This window comes from Notamacropus eugenii, chromosome 1 (assembly GCF_028372415.1).
Source record: "Notamacropus eugenii isolate mMacEug1 chromosome 1, mMacEug1.pri_v2, whole genome shotgun sequence".
Lineage (NCBI taxonomy): Eukaryota > Metazoa > Chordata > Mammalia > Diprotodontia > Macropodidae > Notamacropus > Notamacropus eugenii.
In genome coordinates, this window is record NC_092872.1 from 679,517,122 (window position 1) to 679,542,364 (window position 25,243).

General features: G+C 37.4%; 1 protein-coding gene across 1 annotated transcript; it reads right to left on the reverse strand.

The window, feature by feature from the left end:
* Positions 1-12,033: 12,033 nt before the first annotated feature.
* On the reverse strand, positions 12,034-12,999 carry LOC140519561 (olfactory receptor-like protein DTMT). The gene has a single exon (XM_072632696.1). It carries the CDS (start codon positions 12,997-12,999, stop codon positions 12,034-12,036), a length of 966 nt encoding a protein of 321 aa, XP_072488797.1.
* Positions 13,000-25,243: the final 12,244 nt, after the last annotated feature.

A 25,243-nucleotide genomic window follows, 5' to 3' on the forward strand; every position in this document is an offset into this window, starting at 1 on the left:
GTAAGAGATGTTACCAAAGTAATATCAAGGTAAAATCGATTGGCCTTACAAGGAACTTACATTCCATTAAGGGAGACTACATGAACACGTATGCTTGTGTGAAATACATGAAAAAATAAATGCAGAGTAATTTTTGAGGAAGCCACTCATACCTGAAGAAATCAGGAAAGGTGTTACCTAGGAGGCAACACTGAGTTGAGTTGTGAAGGATGGAGTGTATTATAGGTATGAGGGGCTGCCTTTCAGCAAACTGAATGCTGTGTGTGAACAGCAAGGAGGCCAGTTTATTTGGACTGAAAAGTTCCTGAAGGAGAGTAATTAACCTGGAGAGATAGATTAGAGCTAACTTCTGAAGACCTTTAAATGCTAACATGGGGAATTTATATTCCACCAGAGTTAATCAAGTAGAAGAGTTAAAAAGGAAACATTCATTAAATACCTGTTAAATGTCAGTTACGGTGCTAGGTACTTCATTATAACCCTGGGAGGTAGGTGTTATTATCCCTATTTTATAGTAGAAGAAACTGAGGCAAATATTATTACACCTACTCAACAGAGGTTCAGTTACTTGCCCAGTCATACAGCTAGTAATTGTCTTAGACTGGATATAAACTTAGGTCTTCCTGATTCCAGGACTCATTTTTTCATTCTTAGTATATGGTGTGAGATATTCTATGCCTAATTTCTCTGACAGACTGTTTTATAGTTTTCCTAGTAATATTTGTCAGATAGTGAGTTTCTTCTCCAAAAGCTAGCGTATTTGGGTTTATCAGACACTACATTAGTATGGCAATTTACTTCTGTAAATATCTAATCTATTCAGCTGATCAGCCACTGTATTTCTTATCCTATACTGGATTGTTTTGATGATTACTACTTTGTAATATAGTTTGAAATCTAGTACTACCTTCCTTGACACTTTTTTTCATTGATTCTCTTGGCATTCTTGACCTTTTGTTCTAGATGAATTTTATTTTTTCTAGCTTCATAATGTAATACTATGGTAGTTTGCTTGGTAAGGCACTGAATAATTTAATTTAGATAGAATTGTCATTTTTATTATATTGACTTGGCCTATCCCTGAGTCATTAATATTTCTGCAATTGTTTAACTCTTCCTTTTTTTGTGTGTGAAAAGTATTTTCCTGTGTGTGTGTCTTGGCAGATAGACTCCCAAGTATTTTATTCTGTCTGCAGTTATTTGAAATGTAATTTCTCTTACTATTTCTTCTTGCTGCATTTTATTACTAATATATAGAAATTCTGATGATTTATGTGTTATTATATGTGAGTTTATCTTTCAACTTTGCTAAAGTTGTTACTTATTTCAACTAGGTTTTTAATTGATTCTTTGAAGTTCTGTAAGTATACCATGATATCAGCTGCAAAGACTTGTAGTTTTGTTTCCTCCTCACCTGTTCTCACTTGATGTATTCAAAAATATAAAATTTCCCCCAGGTACTGCTTTTCTTATATCCACCAAATGTTGGTATGTTGTCTTATTGTCATTCTCTTTAATGAAATTGTTGATTGTTTTTACAGTTTGTCCTTTTTCTCATTCATTCTTTATGATTAGAGTGTTATGTTTCCAATAATTTTTAAATTTATGCTTCCAATGCCCTTTACTGAATGTAGTTTTATTTCATTATTGTTAGAAAAAGATGCATTTAATATTTCTGCCTCTTTTGCATTTTTTTGGTGAGTTTATTATGCTTTAATACATAGTTCATTTTTATGAAAGTACTACAAACAGATGAGAAAAGGTATGCTCACTTTTATTATATTCAGTTTTCTCCAGTGTTCTATCATATTTAACATTTCTAAAATTCTATTCATCTTCTTAACTTTTTTCTTATATATTTTGTGATTTATCTAGTTTTGAGAGGATTGAATTGAGGTCTCACTAGTGTAGTTCTACTGATCTATTTCCTCTTTTAATTAATTTAACATTTTTTTCCTTTTTTTAAAAATTAATTTATTTAACTTTTAACATTCATTTTCACAAAATTTTGGGTTCCACATTTTCTCCCCTTTTGTCCCTTCCCCCCACCCCAAAACACCGAGTGTTCTAATTGCCCCTGTCTGCCAATCTGCCCTCCCTCCCTCCCCACCCCTTCCCTTTGGAAGGCAAGCAATTCAATATAGGCCAGATCTGTGTAGTTTTGCAAATGACTTCCATAATAGTAGTGTTGTGTAAGAACTAATTATATTTCCCTCCATCCTATCCTGTCCCCCATTACTTTTGTTCTCTCTTTTGATCCTGACCCTCCCCAGGAGTGTTGACCTCAAATTGCTCCCTCCTCCCCGTGCCCTCCCTTCCATCATCCCCCCCACCCTGCTTATCCCCTTATCCCCCACTTTCCTGTATTGTAAGATAGGTTTTCATACCAAAATGACTGTGCATTTTATTCCTTCCTTTAGTGGAATGTGATGAGAGTAAACTTCATGTTTTTCTCTCACCTCCCCTCTTTTTCCCTTCACTAAAAAGTCTTTTGCTTGCCTCTTTTATGAGAGATAATTTGCCCCATTCCATTTCTCCCTTTCTCCTCCCAATATATTTCTCTCTCACTGCTTGATTTCATTTTTTTTTAAAGATATGATCCCCTCCTCTTCAGTTCACTCTGTGCACTCTGTCTCTATGTGTGTGTGCGTGTGCGTGTGCATGTGTGTGTGTGTTATCCCACCCTGTACCCAGATGCTGAATAGTTTCAAGAGTTACAAATATTGTCTTTCCATGTAGGAATGTAAACAGTTCAACTTTTGTAAAGTCCCTTATGACTTCTCTTTGCTATTTACTTTTTCATGTTTCTCTTCATTCTTGTGTTTGAAAGTCAAATTTTCTTTTCAGCTCTGGTCTTTTCATCAGGAATGCTTGAAAGTCCTCTATTTCATTGAAAGACCAATTTTTCCCCTGAAGTATTATACTCAGTTTTTCTGGGTAGGTGATTCTTGGTTTTAGTCCTAGTTCCTTTGACTTCTGGAATATCCTATTCCATGCCCTTCGATCCCTTAATGTGGAAGCTGCTAGATCTTGTGTTATCCTGATTGTATTTCCACAATACTTGAATTGTTTCTTTCTAGCTGCTTGCAATATTTTCTCCTTGACCTGGGAACTCTGGAATTTGGCCACAATGTTCCTAGGAGTTTCTCTTTTTGGATCTCTTTCAGGCAGTGTTCTGTGGATTCCTTGAATATTTATTTTGCCCTCTGGTTCTAGAATCTCAGGGCAGTTTTCCTTGATAATTTCATGAAAGATGATGTCTAGGCTCTTTTTTTGATCCTGGCTTTCAGGTAGTCCCATAATTTTTAAATTGTCTCTCCTGGATCCATTCTCCAGGTCAGTTGTTTTTCCAATGAGATATTTCACATTATCTTCCATTTTTTCATTCTTTTGGTTTTGTTTTGTGATTTCTTGGTTTCTCATAAAGTCATTAGCCTCCATCTGTTCCATTCTAATTTTGAAAGAATTATTTTCTTCAGTGAGCTTTTGAATCTCCTTTTCCATCTGGCTAATTCTGCTTTTGAAAGCATTCTTCTCCTCATTGGCTTCTTGAACCTCTTTTGCCAATTGAGTTAGCCTATTTTTCAAGGTGTTATTTTCTTCAGCATTTTTTTGGGTCTCCTTTAGCAGGGAGCTGATCTGTTGTTCATGCTTTGACTTCATGTCTCTCATTTCTCTTCCCAGCTTTTCTTCCACCTCTCTAACTTGATTTTCTATGAGCCCTTCTATGGCCTGAGCCCATTGAGTGGGCTGGGATAAAGAGGCCTTGACTTCTGTGTCTTTGCCTGATGGCAAGCATTGTTCTTCCTCATCAGAAAGGAAGGGAGGAGATGCCTGTTCCCCAAGAAAGTAACCTTCTATAGTCTTATTTCTTTTCCCTTTTCTGGGCATTTTCCCAGCCAGTGATTTGACTTCTGAATATTCTCCTCACACCCACCTTGCCTCCTGATCCTCCCAGCCAGCGCTTGGGGTTTGAGATTCAAATGCTGCTTGCCAGCCTCAGGGCTTTTGGCGGGGGCAGGGCTGCTATTCAGTGTGAAATTAAGTTTAGGTGCTCAGGTTGGGGCAGGGCCACCTCATGGGCTCAGTTCCCTCAGGGGGTTTATGCAGAGACCTTCAACAATGGATCCGGGCTCCTGCCTGCTTGGGGAGCCCTGGTCTGCTCCCATCTCTGCTGTTGCCTCCTGAGGGGGCCTGAGTTATGGGGGCACCCCACTCCTCTCTCGACCCGCCAAAGAGACCCTCTCACCGACCCCTGTCACCTGTGGGTGGAGGGACCTGCGTGGCCGCTGGAGATTCTGTCCCTGAAGCTCGCTCGGATCTTTTCCTCTCGGTGCCGCGGCAGGGCTGTACTCAGCTCCCAGTCCCGGCGCCCAGTCCATGGCGTGAAGGACCTTTTGCGAGAGGTTTGCAGGTCTCTCTGGAACAGAAATCTCCCTCTCTCTAATGTTCTGTGGCCTCTGGGTGCAGAATTCCCCGTGAGTTACTTTTTTGTAGATGTTCTATGGGTTGTGGGTTCGGAGCTATGTGTATGTGCGTCTTTCTACTCCGCCATCTTGGCCTTAACATTTTTTTTAAAGATTTGTTTGCTATGGCATTTGGTGCATATATGTTTAATATTCATCTTACTTCATTGTCTATGTTTTCTCTTATCAAAATATGATTTCTCTGATTATGTCTTTCATTTAGGTCTAATTTTGCTTCTGTTTTGACTGAGATTATGACCATTACTTATGTCTTTTTTATTTTAAATGAATCATGATATATTTTTTCCAGTCTCTTATTTAATTCTGTGTATATCTTTATGTATCAAATATGTTTCTTATAGTCAACATATAGTTGGATTCTGGTTTCAAATATATTATGCATTCTGATTCTGTTTTATGAGTGAATCCATCACATTTACATTCACAGCTATGATTTCTGTATATTTCCCTCCATTCTATTTGTTTTCTTTATCTTCTCTCTCTGTTTCTCTCTCTGTCTCTGTCTCTCTTTTTTTCTCTCTCCCTCTCCCTCTCTCCTTCCCTCCCTTTCCTCAAAAATCTATTTTGCTTTTGACTACTGACTCTCTCAACCTGCCCTCCCTATCATCCTTCCTCTTTTTTCTTAGCCCCTTCTCCTTCTACTTCCCTGTTGCATAAGATAAATTTCTATGCCCAACTCTGTGTGTGTATGTATGTGTATATGTATGTATTTAGACACATGCACACATGTATATATTTTTCCCTCTTTGATCAGACTGACTTTCAAACATTGCCCACTCACTCTTATTTCCCTCCCTACTGTACATACTATTCCTTGCTTGAGATGATTCCAAAGTAATTAAGTCACAGCCATATCCTTTGTTAGCTACTTTTGACTCCCTTGATAATAGTAAAATTCTTAGTAGTTACATGTATCATCTTCTCATACAAAAAGTAAATGGTTTATCCTTGATTCTTTTGTAATTTATCTTTCATTATTATCTTTTTATGCTTCTCATGAGTCTTGTATTTGAATGTGAAATTTTCTGTTGATCTCTAGTCTTTTCATAAGAAATGCTTGAAAATCCTTGGTTTCATTAAATGTCTATTCCTCCCCTCCCCTCACAAAGAATTCTACTCATTTTTTTGGGGGTACATTATTCTTGGTTGCAATACTACCTCCTTTGGCTTTTATAATATCATATTAAAAACCCTCCCCTCATTTGTGATGTTGGCTCATAAATGTTGTGTGATTCTGCTTGTGGCTCCATGGTTTATTTCTGGTTGCTTGTAGTATTTTCTCCTTGACTTGGAAGTATTGGAAATTGTTGGTAAGGTTCTGAAAGTTTTCATTTTGGAATCTCTTTCAGGTGCTGATCAGTGGATTCTTATATTCTGCTTTTCTTTACGGTTCTGATATTAGTGCAACTTTCTTTTATGATTTCTTGAAATATGATGTCTTGCTCTGTTTTTGATTATGGTTTTCAGGTAGTCCAATGATTCTTAAATGATCTCTGCTTGATCTATTTTTCAGTTCAGTTGTTTTTATGATGAAATATTACATATTTTCCTCTATTTTTCATTCTTTTGACTTTGTTTTATGGTTTCTTAATGTTTCATGGAGTCCATAGCTTCTACTTGATCAATTTTAACTTTTAAGGCATTATTTTCTTGAAATTTTGTAACTCTTTTACCATTTGGCAAATTCTGTTTCTTCAAGTATTATTGTCATTAGCATTTTTGTGCCTTTTTAAAAATCAAACTGGTAATTTTGTTTTCATAATTTTTTGCTGTGCTCTCATTTATTTTTTCCATTTACTTATATCACTCTTATATGCTTTTTAAAATAATTTTTTTTCTTTTTTCTCTTTATTTGGCTTTTGCAGAATCTGCATTTTCCCTTTGAGGCTCTGCTTATAGATGTTTTTGAGTTTTTGTTTTTGTTTTTGAGTTTGTGTCTTGAGCTTCCCTGTCAGCACAGTAGATTTTTATGGTCAAGTTCTTTTATGTTGTTGTAGTCTGCTCATTTTTATAGTTTATTTCTTGTCTTTGAACTTTATGTTAAAATTAGGCCTTGCTCACTTTGGGGTAGTGTGGGGGAACTATCCCATACTCCAGGATTTTTAACCTGGCTTTTTTTTCTTTTCAGCTGGTTCTGGGGATCTATAAGTTTTCTCTTATTCTAAAGTGGTATGATTCAGGGAGAGATGTGGTCACTGCTGTCTTGGTTCATGCTCTGGTTCTTACCCAGGGATCATTGCAGCTTCAATTGCCAGTGTCCTTCTCTGCTCTGGAGCTGTGACCTAGAACTAGGGTCCCTGCTCTCTCTGTATTCTGTTACTGCAACCAAGGCCTCTGCTCCCTAGTTACAATAAGTGGTTCTGTTCATCCTGAAACTGTGACCTTAATCTGGGTAACGGACAATGGAGCTACCAAATTGTTCCTTGTCCTGTGTCCAATGCCAGTATTATCCAGAAATAATTTATTTCTGAAGAGGTGGAAATTCCCTCAATCAATGGAGAGAAGCAGCTTAACTGAAACTTATTCTCTTATAGAGTTGTCTTGGACATAGTATGTTGAATAATAACATTTAAATTAAATTGTTTTAGTTAGGAATTCCCTTCCCTTACCAAAAAATCCATGATAATATTCTCATATTCAGATATGATTATACTTGCATCATAAAAGAAGACAGTTTTAAAATTTGTACATAAAGAATTGCTAACTTACACAATTTAGTGATTTAGGAACTTGGAGAAGGGATAGATCAGGGATAACTGAGAAGACATAAGGGAGCTGATACAGGATCTAATGCTTAGTAAGTATTCAATATGCTTTTGAAAATGATGTAAAATATATCAGTGAAAGAGGATTTGAATTGGACTTTTTAAAAAAAATTTTTATTTTTCATTTTTTAACACAGTTTATAATAGATAAACAATTCAAACTTTTGGTTAGGTGACACTTCTTTTTAAAGCATTTACAATATGGACCACAAAAGAATTTTTTTAAAACATTAACCAGCTGAGACACAAATAATATTTAAGTTGCTAACTTCACAAGCTCTTGACCTAATTGTCTCTACAGTATTGCTAAGAATGAAAGGACCCTAACTTATTGTTGTTGGTCTAAAGTCCTGTGACTAATAGCTTAATTTTAGATTTAACCTCGGATGTTCCCCTACCAATAATCTATAATTGATTAGATCTGGTATTAAGCTTTCAAACCTTTTGACTATAGGAAATTGCCACCAAGAGTAGGGACATTACAGGGGTACAATATCTCCCCGACTTCATGTCAGTTCCAGGCAGGATTAGATTATCCACTTGCATTCAGTCAGGCTTAAGGTCTGCCAGGTGTCAGTGGAGAAATTGAGTGAGGAGAATCCTACCTCAGCCCAGGCTGAACAATCGCTCTCCCACCCTTCCCATGAGATCAGCTTTTGCAGTTCATACCATCTTACTCTCACCATCTTACTGATGTCATAGGTTGGAGGCTCAGATGGCCTTTCTTGCTACCCATGCCTGGAGTTAGACTCAGAAGAACAGTCACTTATAGTCCCATAGCAACTAAAGAAAGTCAAGTTCCAATAACCAGGTTTCAAATATGATTATAATTTTCACTTTGGCTAAGGAACATCTTTTGAGGCAAGTCTTAAGTGGCTTACAGGTCTTTCTATACATGTTCTAGTTCCTGATTAAATAGCAATCATAAAATCAAACTTACCATTAAAACCTTAATGTTTCCATCAATACCAAATTTTACCCTAGGCTACCTTCCTCTAGGAAATTTAGACTGAAATCCTTTTCCCCAAACTAAAGATATCATTGATTTAGTCTCAGTAATTAATTCAGTCTATTGTTTTGGTACTAATTGCTTTTACATCACTTTGTAACATGTCCAATTTTTCTGCCCATCACTCCCCTCCTCCCGCTTCCTAATACCTTGCATTCTGATTACTCCTTCCCTCAATGTACCCTCCCTTCTCTCACACCCCACCCTTCCCTTATCCCCATCTTCTCTCTTTTCTTGTAGGGCAAGATAAATTTCTATACCCCATTCACTGTAGTTCTTATTTCTCGATTATATGCAATAAAAATTCTCAACATTCATTTCTAATATTTTGGATTCTAACTTCTCTCCCTATCTCCTCCCTCCACAGCCCCACTGAGAAGGGAAGCAATTCAATACAGACTAAATATGTGTTCTTTTGCAAAAGACTTCCATAATAATCATGTTGTGTAGTACTAATTATATTGCCCTCTGTCCTATTCTATCCCCCTTATTTTTTTCCCCTACAATTGACCTTGTCCCTTCTCAAAACTGTTTATTTCTAGTGACTCCCTTCTCCCATTTGCCCTCCCTTCTAACAATCGTCTCACCCTACTTGTCACCTCTTCTCCTTCTTTCCTGTGGTGTGATATACATTTTCATATCAAATAGTGAGCACGTTATTCTCTCCTTCAGCCACATGTGGAGAGAGTAGTTTTATTTTTCCCCCCTCTCCTCTTCTCCCTTATCTCCTCTGTTGAATAAGATTTTTCTTCTCTCTTTTATGAGTTATAGCCTACCCCATTCCATTTCTCCCTTCTTCTTCCCACAATTTTCCTCCTTCACCCCTTAATTTTTTGTTTTATTTTTTTTGTATGGATATCATCTCTTCTGATATAACACACCCTGTACTCTCTATCTATCTATGTGTATGTATGTGTATGTACAATCTCTCCATCTACCCAAATACTGAGAAAAGATTCAAGAGTTAAAAATATTTTCTTTCCATGTAGTAATGTGAATAGTTCAGCTTTAGAGAGTCTTTTATGATTTTTCTTTCCTGTTTACCTTTTCATGCTTCTTTTGATTCTTGTCTTGGGAAGTCAAATTTTTCTGTATAGTTCTGATCTTTTCCTCAGTGAGAATGCTTGAAAGTCCTCTATGTCATTGAATGACCATTTTTTCCCTTAAAATATCATACTCAGATTTGCTGGGTAGGTGATTCTTGGTTTCAATCCCAGTTCCTTTGACTTCTGAAACATCTCATTCCAAGCCCTTTGATCTCTTAATGTTGAAGCTGCAAGATCTTGTGTCATCCTGATTGTATTTACACAGTACTCAAGTTGTTTCTTTTTAGCTGCTTGCAGTATTTTTTCCTTGATCTGCGAACTCTGAAATTTGGCCACAATATTTCTAGGAGTTTCTCTGTTCAGTTCTTTATCAGGAGGCGATCAGTGAATTCTTTCAATATTCATTTTGCCCTCTGATTCTAGAACATCAGGGCCTTTTCCTTGATAATTTCATGGAAGATAATGTCTAGGCACTTTTTTTGATCATGGCTTTCAGGTAGTCCTATAATTTTTTAATTATTTCTCCTGGATCTATTTTCCAGGTCAGTTGTTTTTCCAGTGAGTAGTTTCACATTATCTTCTATTTTTTTCAAGTTTTTGGTTTTGTTTACTAACTGCTTGCTTTAACTCAAAGTCATTCGTTTCCCTGAACTCAGTTCTCTCTTTCAACCTATTATTTTGTTCAGTGAGCTTTTGAACCTTCTCCTCCATTTGGCTAATTCTGCTTTTTAAAACCTCCTTGTCCTTGTTGGCTTTTTGGACCTCTTTTTCCAATTGAGTTAGCCTCTTTTAAAGCTGTTATTTTCCTCAGCATTTCTTTGGTTCTCCTTTAGTAAACTGCTAACTTGTTTTTTAAGGTCTTCTATTGCTTGAGCTCAGTTTCAGTTCCCTTTGGAGGCAGAGGCCTTGACTTCCTCTGACAGTATGCCTTGTTCTTTCTCATCTGAAAGGATGGAGGGAGACACTTGTTCCCCAAGAAAGTAACCTTCTTTGTCTTATTTTTTTCCCCCTTTTTGGGCATTTTCCCAGCCAGTTACTTGACTTCTGAGTTTCTTCTCCACTACCACCTCGCCTCCAGTTCTGCCAAACCAGCACTTGGGGGCTGAGATTCAAATAAGCTGCTCTGAAGCCTCAGGGGCTTTTGGCAGGGGGTGGGGGCAGGGCTGCTATTCAGTGTGAGATTAAGATCAGCTGCTCAGGTGGAGGCAGGGCTGCCACCCAGGGCTCAGTTCCCTCAGGGGCTTTCCTGTGAGACCTTCAACAATGGATGAGGGCTACTGCCTGCTTTGGGAGCCTTGTCTGCTGCTGCTTCTACTGCTGACGCCTGAGGAGGCCTGAGTTATGGGGACACTCTGCCCCTCTCGGTCAGCTGAAAAGACCTTCTCGCTGACCTTTGGCGCCTGTGGGTTGAGGGATCTGCGCTGCTGCTGGAGATTCTGTCCCTGAAGCCTGCTCAGATCTGCTCCTTTTGATGCCACGTGGTGAAGGCGGGGTTGGGCTCTGCTCTGTGTCCACTGGACAACAGACCTTTCCCATTGGTCTTTCAGGCCTCTCTGGGACAGAAATCTCCTCCACTCCATTGTTCTGTGGCTTCTGCTGTTCTAGAATTTGTTGAGAGTTCTTCTTTACAGGTATTTTATGGGCTGTGGGGTAAGAGCTAAGTGCATGTGCTTCTTTCTACTCCACCATCTTGGCTCCTCCCCCTTGAATTGGACTTTTAAAAAATTATTTTATTTGTTTTCAGTTTTCTACAATCACTTCCATACATCTTAGATTTTTTTCCCTTTTGTCCTTCTCCCCTCCCTCCCCACTCCCTCCCTGAGATGGTGTTCTACACATACATTCCTTTTAAATACATTTTCACCTTAGTCATGTTGCATAGAAGAATTAAAATGAATGAGAGAGACCATAAAACAAAACAAAACATAACACAAGAGAAAATGGTCTGCTTCATTCTGTGATCCAATTCTATAGTTCTTTCTCTGGATGAGGAAGGTGTTTTGCCTCAAGTCCACTGGAAATTTTTAGGTCCTTGCATTGCTGTCAAGGGCTAAGTCTACCAGAAAATTCCTCACACACTGTGGTTGTTGTTATGTACAAAGTTCTCTTTGTTCTGCTCTTTTCATTCAGCATGTAAGTTCATGTAAGTCCTTCCAGGCCTCTCTGATGTCTTCCTGTTCATCATTTCTTATAGCACAATAGTTTAATTGGACTTTGAAGGGCAGAGAATGTTGAGAAAAGAAAGGGAGAGAACTTTATCTGGGAAAGTGGATAATAGTAGAGATAAGAATAGGAACTGTGATGAGACTAGTCTGAGTGTAGTACAGAGTATTATGTAGAGGAGCAGGGGGAAAGAAGACAAAAAAAGTCAGTCTTGGAAAATTGAACAGTATTTGAATAGGAGAGGGATATAATAAAAGGGGAACTTAAGGAAGAGTTCTTTGGTAATAAAGGATAAATGGGAATGAATGAGAGGAAATGGAAACAAGGAGACAATATTGGATATTTTTCTACTCTCCACATTATTATCAAACCATGAATTCTCATTGTTATTGTAAAGAATTGTGTTAGAAGCATCAACAGAAAGAGACTTGGATTAGGATGACCAATAAGCAGGCCATCTAGGTTCTAATCCCATCTCAACCACCAGAATCTAGATCAGATCATTTCTCTAGGTATCAGTTTACTCATTTATGAAAGTGAGAATTCAAATTCAGTGATCAGTATCACAGTTCTAGAGAGAAGGGAAGTTTTCTTCCTTGCAGGAGTTTCTTGAAGGCCTCTTTCATGTCTTGATTCCTCAGACTATAGATGAAGGGGTTCAGCATTGGTGTTACCCCAGTGTACATGATTGACATGACTGTCTCCTTTATTGTAGAGTTATTGGCTGAAGGGCACAAGTAGAGGCCAATGACTGTCCCATAGAAGAGAGAGACTACTGTGAGGTGAGAGCCACAGGTAGAAAAGGCCTTGTGGATGCCTCTGACAGAGGGCACCCTGAGTATGGAAAAGAGGATATGGGCATAAGATGTGATAATTATGAGGAATGGCACAACCAAAAGTAGCCCCCCCATGACAAAGATTACCAGCTCATTTGTCTGGGTGTCTGAGCAGGCCAATTTCAGTAAGGCAGACATATCACAGAAGAAGTGGGGGATAATGTTGTTGGCACAGAAGGATAATCTGGACATGAGTAGGGTGTGCAGCAAGGCATGGAAGGCAGTAAGGACCCAGGAAAGCAGCACGAGAGAGCTGCACAGCTTGGGGCTCATGATGACAGTGTAGTGCAGTGGGTGGCAGATGGCCACATAGCGGTCATAGGCCATGGCCACCAGCAGGAAGCTTGCCAGGTCTCCAAAGCAAAGAAAAAAGTACATCTGGGCCAGGCAGCCAGGATAGGGAATGGCTGGTTTCTTGCTCTGCATGTTTACCAGCAGTTTGGGGATGGTCACAGAAGAGAAGCACATGTCAGAGAAGGACAGGTTGCTGAGGAACAGATACATGGGTGTATGTAGATGGGAATCCACATGTATCAAGAGGATGATGAGCATATTGCCAAGGACTGTAGTAAGGTACATGGCCAAGAAGAGAGCATAGAAAGGAGCCTTCATCTCTGGTTGGATAGGCAGGCCCAGGAGAAGAAACTCAGAGATAATGGTTTGGTTCCCTTTTTCATCATGAACTTGCTGCATCGGAAAGAAAACAACCTCCGCAATCATTTGTTTGAAAAGTAATTTCAGTAAATGTACCTTGTTAATGACATATAGTTCACAGAATTTCAGACCTCGAAGAAACCTGAGAAATCACTGAGTACGATTTCTAATTTTTATAAGTGACTAACTGATATCTAGAGATGTGACTTGATCTAGGTTCTGGTGGTTGAGATGGGATTAGAAACTAAATGTTCTGCTTATTGGTCATCCTAATCCAAGTCTCTTTCCATTGACTTGCTCTTTTTCAAAGTTCATGCCACTGCATTGGAGCTGATCAAAAATGAGATAGTCTGGCTTGACAATCAGTGAGCTCTTGTCACAGAAAGTGTTCAAGTCTGCTGGATGAACACCTATCAGAAATCCTCTAAGAGAAATTCCTATATTGGGCAAGAGGTTGAATTAGTTGCCTTCTAAAATCACTTTAAGCCATAAGCTTCTGTGCTTCTACAAATTCCAACTACTCATCTTCACAGTTGCTATGTTCTTCATTAACAACATCACCCTAATTTTCAAGTTAATCTTTCTCAAAATGTTCAATCTGTCCCTTTCTCCCAGAAGATAAAGCCTAACTTATTTTCCTAGTAATCACATTCCTTCATGATTTGGGAATATAGTACATCTAGACAGTAGGAGAAGAATGGAATAGCTGTAGTTAATAGTTTTCAAGAGTATAGCAGTCTCTTTTTTTCCTCAGTAGACTTACCTTTGTTCAAGTGCAAAAGCAGGAAGAAAAAAGTTTCCTGACAAAGTTATTACCAAGCTAGCCTCTCACTGTTATGTGAGAGCAGAGTGGATGACCTTGGTGTCTGACATCTAACCAAACTCTGAATGCTCTACAGCACCTGTTCCAGCTGCCTTCATGGTTGTTGGAATAAATTGTTTTCATCTGCTCATTGCACTAGGGGAAGTCTTCACATGCTTGCAGTATACACCCCTTTAGCTCACTGATAGTTTTGAGACTCCTCTGTTACCTTCCTCCTGGTATAGTCCATCTGCCATGATGATTTACTGTGGGTGTGGCCACTGTGCATGGTATAGATTCTTGTAGTTACAGGTGAGAGCTGAGAGCCAAGTAGATAGCAAAAGTAGAAAGTAGAGCTGAAAAGGGCTTGGCTACCCTCACACCAGAGGTACTCATCTTCCCATAACACATCCTGCCCTGTAAACTGCATCTCAAACTATCACCAGTCATCTTGACTCTCTCCCACCACTGGACTTTTATGACTTTGGAAGGGAGAGTGAGGTCGATGATGTTGTGCAACTCTGCCTTACTAAATCCAATTTGTGCATGAATCAAAAGACATCACCCATACTATTTTTCCGTTTTTACCTATCTCAAAGTCCTCTGACAACAGACAAGTAACAAAGTAGCAGGTGCAGATACACTGGAAGATCTTGTCACAAACCTGTACACAGGTGGTCCAGGGTCATCCTCCCCCTGGAAGCAGCGATAAGATTTGGTAGCCCCCTGGGTACCTGAACAGTCTTTTAAGGCCTGTACCATTCACTTCCTGGTGTGAGGAAGGGGCTAGCAAAAGTGCCCTAAAAACTGTCTTCTTACCCAATCCTGGCCTACTTACTAAGGCAGGTGGGGATCTCACCCTACAGTAAAAATGCATACAAAAATGTACAAAAACCTTTGCAAAGATGATTCCACTCACCATCAGCACATGGAATATGCAGACAATTAGAGAACACAAAATCTAGTTGGCCTGAAAAAATGAATAGCTCTTGTTCTCAGGGAACTCAGCAGGTACCACATCTAAATAGCAGCCCTGAGTGAAACCAGACTATCAAATTTTGAATGCTGTGGATAAGTTCACTGACCTTTGCAGTATACTTTCCAGGGATATACATATAGATGTTAAGGTTGACACACGCATTGCCAGAACTAGCTTAGTGTTTGGGAGCCTCCAAAGGAAAGGGTGGGAGAGAAGAGGTATTAGACTGACTCCCAAACTGAAGGTCTACAGAGCCATTGTGCTGACCTCATTGTTGTATGCCTATGAAACCTGGAGGGTATACCAGTGCCATGCCAGGAAACCAAATCACTTCCATTTGAATTGTCTTAGGAAGATTCTGAATATCACCTGAATATCACCAACTGAGGTCCTTTCTAAACTGCCAAGCCTTCAAACTCTACTCCAAAGAGTGCAACTTCAAGGGACTGGCCACCATGTTCGAATGTCAAAATTAGGTGTTCCCAAAAGGGTATTTTATGGAGAACTCACACAAGTCAAGCACTCACATGGTGGTCAGAAGAAGCGATATAAGGACACTCTCAAGGTCTCTCTGAAGAACTTTGGATTTTATTGTGCAACTAAAGAGAAGCTGTGCTCTATGAGCAAAGCAGAACTGAAGTAGTTCAAAAGAAACATGAGATGCACAAATTTAGGGAATCCACCCTAAATGTTCACATGGACTACTTGTGCCTGACCTGTAGTAGAGTCTTCTGAGCTTGTATTGATCTGATCAGCCACAGTTAGATACACTGTAACTTGACTAACATGGTGATGTCATTTTGGCCCTCTTCAAGAATGAAGGGCAATGACCAACCAACCAACCGAGAGCAGAGTAAGTATTTTTAATTAAGGAAGCAGAAAAGCAAATGTCTTGTGCATTTTCTCCAAGATGCCTTATCTGTGGATAGAGTGCCAGGCCTGGAGTCATGAAGACCTGAGTTCAAATCTGGCCTCAGATACTTACTAGTTGTATGTTTCAGGGCAAGTCACTTAACCCTGTTTGCCTCAGCTCTCTGGTGAACATGCACAGTCCCCTAATATAACTCAAATCATTTATGAGCAGCTCTAATAGGTTAAAAAGTTATTCTTTTGAGCCAAAATATATCTCTTTGTAATTTTAACCCACTGAATCTGATTTTATACTGTGGGTCAAATCAGATGTTAAATACCTCAATACAGCCCAGTCTCTAAAATATTTGATAAAAGATGCATAAATGATGCATCTCTCTTCTAGACTAAATATATCTGGTACCTTCAGATGAGCCAGCTAGACTATATGATATAGTGGAAGGAACAATGAATGTGGAGTTAATTGTTCTGGTTTCAAATTCTTTTAAAAAGTTTTCAGATGAAGAACATCTTCCGGGGATATTGTGAAGGGAATTTGTGAACAGTTATAAATTTCACTAGATGTCTTCTGAGGTGCCTCCTAAGTCAGAGATTCTGTGATTTTTTGATGTTGCATATTTTAAATTGTGCTCACTATTTCATTTTCCCTCTTCTGGATATTGTATTGTTTGTCATTGCTTTTCTCTTTTACACAACTTCCAGAAATAACCAGAATACCGTAGATGTTGTCTGAACAGGTAGAGAACTGTGGGACGAGAATATTTCTTACTCTGGACACTATACTTATATTAATGATAGCTCAAGATTACATTTATTTTTGTGTATGTGACAATGTATTGATCTGAATAAATGCTTAGAGTCACATAAAATCCTAAGGTCTTTAGCACATGATGTGCTTTCTATTTATGTTTTCCCCAATGTATATTTGTAAGCTGTGCAGTTGATGTTTTGAACCACCATGAAAGACATTTTATCTCTATTAAACTTCATTTTAGATTAAAATCATCCTGTCTATGTCTTCACTCATCTTGATAAAAATATTAGAAGAACAGGGCCAAAGAAAGGACTTAGGGGTACAGCCCAAGAGACTGCCCTCTAGGTTAACATTGGCTCATCAGTGAGCACTCTGGCTCTACTGAGATGATGAATTCTGAACCTAGATAACTATATTAGCTAATCCAGTGGGATCAAACTCAAATAGCAATGAATTCCTGTGGGCTTCATATTGACTTAGAAAACTGCAAATTAAAAGTATCTATTTTATTGCATTTTTACTTGCTTTGTTAAACATTTCGCAATTACACTTTAATCTGGTTGGGGTCCCACTAGAAGTATTGTGGGTTACATGCCCCTGGCACAAATTTGGCATCTCTGATCTAATCCATATCTTCAGAGACTGTGTCAGATGACTTGCTGAAATCTGAGCATATCAAGCTTGCAGTATTTCCCTCCTCTAATCTTTTGGGAAATATATCACCAACAAAATGGGATTGGTGTGGTATTATGATTTGCTTTTGATGAACTCGTGCAATGTTATAGTAAATGGTGATTCTCTTACCATGTGCTTAGGAATCATTTCTCTATTCAGGTTTCCCTTCAACCGCTGGGATTAAGTTGAAACTAATTGACTCTGGTTTGAAAAATCCACATTTGTTTTTCTTGTAGTGAATATTGGGACACTTGGCCATCTCTAGTTCTGCAGTGTTTCCTATTCACCATCAATCTTCGAAGTAGGTAAGAAATCTCATTGTTAGCTATGCTGTGAAGTAGTTCATTTATTCTTGTTGACTTGAACTCATCTAGAGCAGCTAGATGTTCTCTGATGTCAATGGTTCAGATAGCTATGTGGTGCAGTGAAAAGAGTACTGGTCCTAGAATCAGGAAGACCTTAGTTCAAATCTAGCCCCAGACACTTAGTAGTTGTGTGACCTTTGCTGAGGAAATCTCTGTTTGTCTCAGATTCCTCATCTATCAAATGGGGATAATAATAGCACCTGCCTCCTGTAGTTATTGCAAGGATCTAATGAAAGAATAATTGTAAAATGTTTATCATGGTGCCTGGAACATAGTAGGCACTATATAAACCTTAGCTAATTGCCATCACTATTTTTAATATGAATTTCAATTTCCTGATTGAATTGACTCCAGGGAAGTCATTATGGTGATTGACCTGTATGAAGCATGGCATTTGACTTCACTTTTTGTTGTGGTTCTGTAGATCCTTGTCTAAGATGCCTTCTGCCATTTTTTGCTGCTAGGGACCTAGAGTATGACATTATTTGTCCTTCTTCCTTCCCTCTCCCTACACCCTGACTTGTACACTTCACTGAAGTCAAACTCTCCTTTCTCAGAATCTGAATTGTGAGAGACAGGGGGTGATAATAGTTGTGGAAAAAAATGAGAGGGGATGAAAGCAAGAGGGAACAAGAAAGTCATCCTGCCTGGTCTTGGATCAGTGATGCTTTTCAGAGGAAAATTTCAATTTATTTTAATTCAATAAATATTTGTCAGGCATCTACTAGTGCATTCAGTATATTAGGCTTAAAGATAAAATTCCAAAACTCAGAGAGATTCCATTCCACACTTATATGTCTCATTTATAACGGAAAGAAATTTGAGGTAGAAGGATGCACTTATATCTGGCAGCATTAGGCAACCATACTTGGAGAATTTTGAAGAGTAATAAGGATTCAGACAAGTGAAGATGTGGAAAGAATATATTCCAGGCATATATAATGACTTGTGAGAATGCATAGAGGTGGGAGACAGAATGTTGAATCTGAGGAGTAGCTAGTAGGTCAGTTTGACTGGAACACTGAATGTGAAGTCAAGTCATGTGAAGTTATTCTGGAAAAATAGTTTGGAAATAAGTGATGGAAAGCCTTGAACATCAGAATAAAGATTTTATATTTTATCCTAGAGGCCATATGGAGCCATGTGAGGGGTGTGTGTGTGTGTGTGTATGTGTGTGTGTGTGTGTGTGTGTATGTATGTATGTAAGTGTATAAAGCAGTATCTTTGGAAAGAAAAGAACAGAATTCAGATAGATAAGGAATGTATGTTATAGAATCAGGAATCTAGACAGTAAAATTCCCAGCTTTTCAACTTACCTGGATAGCCTGAATGGAGCTCTGGGATATTGTTCCTTACTCTTGCTGTCTTCTCTGCTATCTACATGATTCCTTGCTTTTACCATGGGTTTCTCCTTTTCTTCAGTGTTCTAAGCCCTGGAGACCTTTGGTCCCTGAGAAATTCATTAGTGACAAATTTGAGGATTTTCTTGTATTCAGATTCCTTTCCTCTGTCCCCCAGCAAGATGTTCTCTCTGGACCAGACATTTTAAGTGTTTGCAGAAGTGTTTGCACTTTTACTCTACCTTTGGGGCTTTGAAAGTATCCTCCATTCTGATCATCCTCTTATTTGTAGTATAGTAGTACTTTTTATTAGAACCACACCTGATATTCCTGGATCATACCCTCATAGGGACAGTTATCTGAACGTTTAATCTTTGTGAATCAGTCTGTCAGTCTCCCAAGATCTGTTATATCTTCTGCTCCTTATTTTTCTTTAAAAGGTATCCTAAATATTCAATTTAAATTAAAATTTATTTTTCAAAAAAATCCAAATTGTTCTTCAAATTCTTTCCCTTCTTTAAGCTTCAGCTTCAGTATTTGACCTTCCAGTGAATAGTTTATTTCTTTAAGTGTTTACTGATTTGATCTCCTTCCTGTCCAAGGGACCCTCAAGTCTTTTCTAGCAACACAATTCAAAAACAACAATTCTGTGGCACTTACCTCTGCTTGTAGTCCAACTCTCTCGGCCATTCATTACTACTGGAAAAAAGCCATAGCTTTGACTATACAGACATTTGTCAAAAAGGTGATGTTTCTGCTATTTAGTATTCTGTTCAGATTTGCCATAGTTTTTAATGGCTGCAGTTGCCATTTGCAGTGATCTTTGACACCCAAGAATATAAATCTTACACTGCTTCCATTTCTTCTTCTTCTATTTGCCAGTAAGTGATGGGATCAGTTGTCAAGATCTTAGTTTTTTTAATGTTAAGCTTCAAGTCAGCTCTTGCACTTTCTTTTTTACCTTTATCAAGAAGCTTCTTAATTCTTCTTCACTTTCTGCATCAGAGTGGTATTGTCTACATATCTGAGATTGTTGATGCTTCTCCTGTCAACCTTAATTCCAGCTTTTGATTGATACAGCCTGGCATTTCACATGATGTACTCTGCATATAAGCTAAATAAATAAAGTGACAATATATAGTATTGTCATACTCCTTTCTCAATCAAACCAATCAGCTATTTTATGGTTGGTCCTAACTGTTGCTTCTTAACCCACATACAGGTTCCTCAGGAGACAAGTAATATGATTGGATACTCCTATACTTTTGAGAATTTGAAACATTTTCTTGTGATCCACACAGTCAAAAGCTTTAGAGTAGTCAATAAAGCAGAAGTCAATATTTTTCTGGAACTCCCTTACCTTCTCCATGACACAGTGAAAGTTTGCAGTTTGCTAGCTCTTCTGCCTCTTTGAAAACCAACCTGCACTGGTGGTACTTCTTAGTTCACATATTTCTGAAGCCTAGCTTTCAGAATCTTAAGCATATCCTTGCTGGTATGTGAAATTAGTGCTATTGTTTGGTAATTTGAACATTATTTGGTATTACCCTTTAGGATTGGGAAGTAAACTGATATTTTCCAGTCCAGTGGCCGCTTAAGTTTTTCAAATAAGCTATCATATTGAATGCAACACTTTAACAGCATCATCTTTTAAAGGATTTTAAATACCTCAGCTGGAATTCAATCACCTCCACTAGCCTTATTGTTAACAATGCTTTCTAAAGCCATTTGCCATCATTCTCCAGGATGTCTAGCTCTAAATTGGTAACCATACCACCATGGTTATCAGTAATGTTAAGATGTTTTTTGTCTAGTACTTTTGCATATTCTTGCCACCTCTCCTTCATCTCTTCTACTTCTGTTAAGTCCCTACACTTTTATCTTTTATCATGGCCATTTTTACATGAAATGTTCCCTTGATATCTCTAATTTTCTTAAAGAGATCTCTTGTCTTTCTCATTCTGTTGTTTTTTCCTATTTCTTCTCATTGCTCATTCAAGAAAATCTTATCTCTCCTTGCTATATCCACTGGAATTTTGCATTCAGCTGGGTATACTTTTCCCTTTCCCTTTCTTTCTTTCCTTAGCTATTTGTAAAGCTGCTTTGCTTTTTGGCTTTTCTTTTTCTTTGGAATGTTTTTTGTTGTTGCCTCCTGTACAAAATATTTTAAACTTCTGTCCATGGTTCTTCAGGCACTCTCTCTACCAGATCTAATCCCTTAAATTTGTTAATAATTTCCATTTCATATTCATAAGGGTTGTTATTTAGATCATACCTATACATTCTGATTATTTTACCTCTACTTTCTTCAATTTAAGTCTGAATTTTGCAATAATAAGCTTATGATCTGAGCCACACTAAGCTCTGGGTCTTGTTTTCACTGACTGCAGAGAGCCTTCTCCACCTTTGGTTGGAAAGATATTATCAATCTGATTTGATATTGATCATCTGGTGATGTCCATGTATAGAGTTACTTTTTGGATTATTGATAAAGTGTTTGCTATGACCAGTGAGTTATTTTGACAAAACTCTATTAGTCTTTGCTCTGTTTCATTTTATTATTCCAAGGAAAAACTTGCCTGTTATTCCAATTATCTTTTGATTTCCTTCTTTAGCATTCCAATCCCCTATACAAATCTCTTTTTGAACAGGTATTATTTCTAGAAGATGTTGTAGCTTTTCATGGAACTGATCAACTTTGGTCTCTTCAGCATCAGCATTTGGAGCATAGACTTGCAATACTGTGATGTTGGATGGTTTGCCTTGGATTCAAACAGATATCATTTTGTGATTTTTCAGTACTACTTTTCTTGTCCATACATAGATTATAAGGGCCATTCCATTTCTTCTAAGGAATTCTTGTCCATAGTTGTATATGTAATGATTACCTGAATTAAATTCATTCATTCCCATCCATTTAAGTTTACTGACTGCCCCTTCCAATGTTGATGTTTAATCTTTCCCTCTCCCTTTTGACCACATCCTGCTTATGTTGTTTCATAGATCTTACATTCCAGTTTCCTATGTAATATTTATCTTAACATCAGACTTTTCTTTCATGACCACTCACAATCACAGCATTCTTTTGGCTTTGGCCCAGTTGCTTCATTCTTTCTGGAGCTACATGTAGTTGTCTTTCACTTTTCCCCAGTAGTATGCTGGACACCTTCCAATCTAAGGGTCTCATCTTCTAGTGTCATGTCTTCTATAATTTTAACACTGTCCATGATATTTTCTTGGCAAAGATAGGGGAGTCATTTGCTATTCCTTCTCCAATGGATAATCTTTTATCAGAACTCTCTATCATGATCTATCCATCTTGGGTAACCCTGAATGTTATAGCTCATACTTTCATTGAGTTACACAAGTCCCTCCGTCACAACAAAGCAATGATCTAGAAGGAGTCTAGTACAATATTAAATAGTAATTGTGAAAATGAATATTCTTGCTTTACACATGATCTTATTGGAAATAATTATAGCTTATCCCCATTAAAGAGAACTCTTTCTCTTGATTCCAGATGGATACTGGTTTTCATTTTAAGCAAAGCTTCATTTATTTCTGTGTTTTCTGGTGTGTTTTTTAAACAGTGATGGGTATTGTATTTCTCTCAAAAGTTTTTTTTCTACATATATAGAAATCATATGATTTTTGTTGTTTTTGTTATTGATACTGTTAATTATGCTTATAATTTCTCTTATATTTAACTGGCCTTGCATTCTTGACATAAATCCAGCCTGATCATAATTCATGATCTTTGTGATATATTGCTGTAATCTCCTTGGTAGTATTTATTAAATAATTTTTCATCAATATTCAGTAGGGAGATTGGTCTGTATTTTTCTTTTTCTGTTTTGACTCTCTTTGGTTTAGATATCAATACCATATTTCTGTCATAGAAAGTAGGACTTTACCCATTTTTTCAAACAATTTATATAGTATTGGAATTGATTGTCCTTTAAATGTTTGGTAGAATTTATGGTAAATCCATAGGCTCCTTTTTTCCCCTTATGGAATTCATTTATGGCTTGTTCAATCTCTTTTTCTAACATAGAGTTATATAAGCATCCTATTTCCTGTTCTGTTAATCTGAACAATTTAGATTTTTGTAAATCTTCATCTATTTCATTTAGATTATCAGTCATATTGGCATGTGGTTGGGCAAAATAGGTCCTAATAATTGCTTTTATCTTCTTCATTATGGATTCACCTTTTAAGTTTTTGATCCCAATAACCTGTTTTTCTTTTCTAAAAATCCAATTTGCAGGATGTCTCCAAGGGGAACTTGGAGAAAATTTATATCTCTGAATGCTTACATCAAAAAAAAAAAAAAAAAGAAAGCAGATCAACAAATTGGAAATGTATTTGAAAATATAATAACCAATAAAATGTTAAAACCCCAATTAAATATCAAAATAGAAATCCTAAAAATCAAAGGAGAAATTAATAAAATTGAAAGTAGAAAATGAACTCATAAATAAAGCTAGACCCTGATTTTTTGGAAAAAAAAACACAATAAAATAAATAACGGCAGTTTGACATACAAACCTGTCAACGTGCATTGGATTGAACTGGTGAAAGCTATGTAATTAACTGGAGGAATATTTTATTTTTGTTGTTGTTGTTTTGTTGTTGTTCTATCATGTCCTACTCATTGTGATCTCATTTGTAGTTTTCTTGGCAAAGACATTGGAGCAGTTTTTCATTTGCCTCTCCAGCTTGTTTTACAGATGAAGATACTTAGGCAAACTAGGTTAAGTGACTTTTCCAGGGTCACACAACTAGTAAGGGTCTGAGACCAAACTTAAATCTGGTTTTCTGATTCCAGGTCCAGCACTCTGTCCACTGTGCCATCTAGCTGTGCCTATAAATTTATTAGCATAATACTAAAAATATGAATTATTTTGGGTAGTATTGTCATTTTTCTTATATTGACTCAACTAAACCATGAGCACCAAATTTGTTATTAATATTATTTATTTAGATGTATCTGTATGTGAGGGTGTGACTTGAAGTTAATTACTAATATAGTTTAGCTGTTTCCTCCTGTAACTCATTTAAATTTTCCCTTAATAATTTTGATACTATGCAATTTGATGCATATATGTTTAAATCTGATATTAATTGTTTATGACATCTATGGCAAAATGAAGTTTCCCTGTTTATGTATTTTAATTAGGTCTATTTTTGCTTTTGCTGTATCTGAGATCATGTTTACCATACCTGATTTTTTTTAAACAATAATTGAAGAATACTAGATTCTGCTTTAGCCCCCATAATTCTCTGTATATCTTTATTTTTCAGGTATGTTCCTTATAAACAGCATGTTGTTAAACTGGTTCCTAATCCATTCTGCCACATTCTTCAATTTTATGAATGAGTTCATCCTTTTCACGTTCACATTTATACCTGTTATTTAGTTCCTTCCATTCTATTTTTATAGTTATTTTTCTCTCCCTTTTTTTACCAGTTTGAAGAGTTTTTCAGAGTCTGTTTTGTTTCTGACCATTCCCTCCATTTATTTACCTTTCCTTTAATTCCAATTCCACCACCTCCACTTTTCTCTTATTTTCTCCTTTCTTCTGCTTCCCTCCTGGGTAAGATGAATTTCTGTGCTGAACTGAGTTCATGTGTATTCTTCATTCCTTTAAACCATTCTGATAAAAGTTCAAGTGTTATCCTCTCCTCGACTGCATCTTTTATTGTAAAAACTCTTCCTTGTGCACCCCATTTATGTGAGATAGCTTTTCGTATTCTTCCTCTTCCTCCCCCCCAGTTCATTTTTCCTCCTCCCCACCTTTCCATTCTTCTTTTGAGATCATTCAACCAAAATAGAATAACATCTAAGTCCTCTATCAAATTAGACTCCCTCTTAGATCCCTCATGATAATAAAACTTAACTTCCTCAACTGTTCTTCCAATAATCCATTCATTCTTTCAATTAACCCAGGCGCTTGTGGGTAATATGGAATGTTATATCCATTCTATGTTGTTTAATACACAATATCTCTTTTTATTACCATTGAAATGTGACCCATTGTCATTTTGAATCTGCTTTGAGGTTCCATATAGACTTATGATATCTAGACTTTTACAGGTGTTTTCTGGGTTGTATTCTTACAGGGACAAGCCATAGTACACCAGAATAGATGTCAACAAAAGTACATAGAAATGTTCATCCTTTATCTGGGGTTAGGGGTCCAATGTAATCTATTTGCCAAGTTTAGGCTGGTATTTTTCCTCTTGCTATCTCTCCAGTCACTATCTGAGGAACAGTTCATTCCTTTTTCAAATGACATATAACATTCCTCTGTTAATTGTTTTGACAATGAATGAGAGATACTAATACCTCAGTCTTGTGCACATTGGTGTATGGCCTGAAACCCCTAAATGACTGGCTGTTTGATGGACTCATTTTGCTAGTACCAGATCATCAGTTGGTATCAGAGTAGGGACAATATATTGAGTAGTAATCTTTCTAGTCGATCAGCATGTATA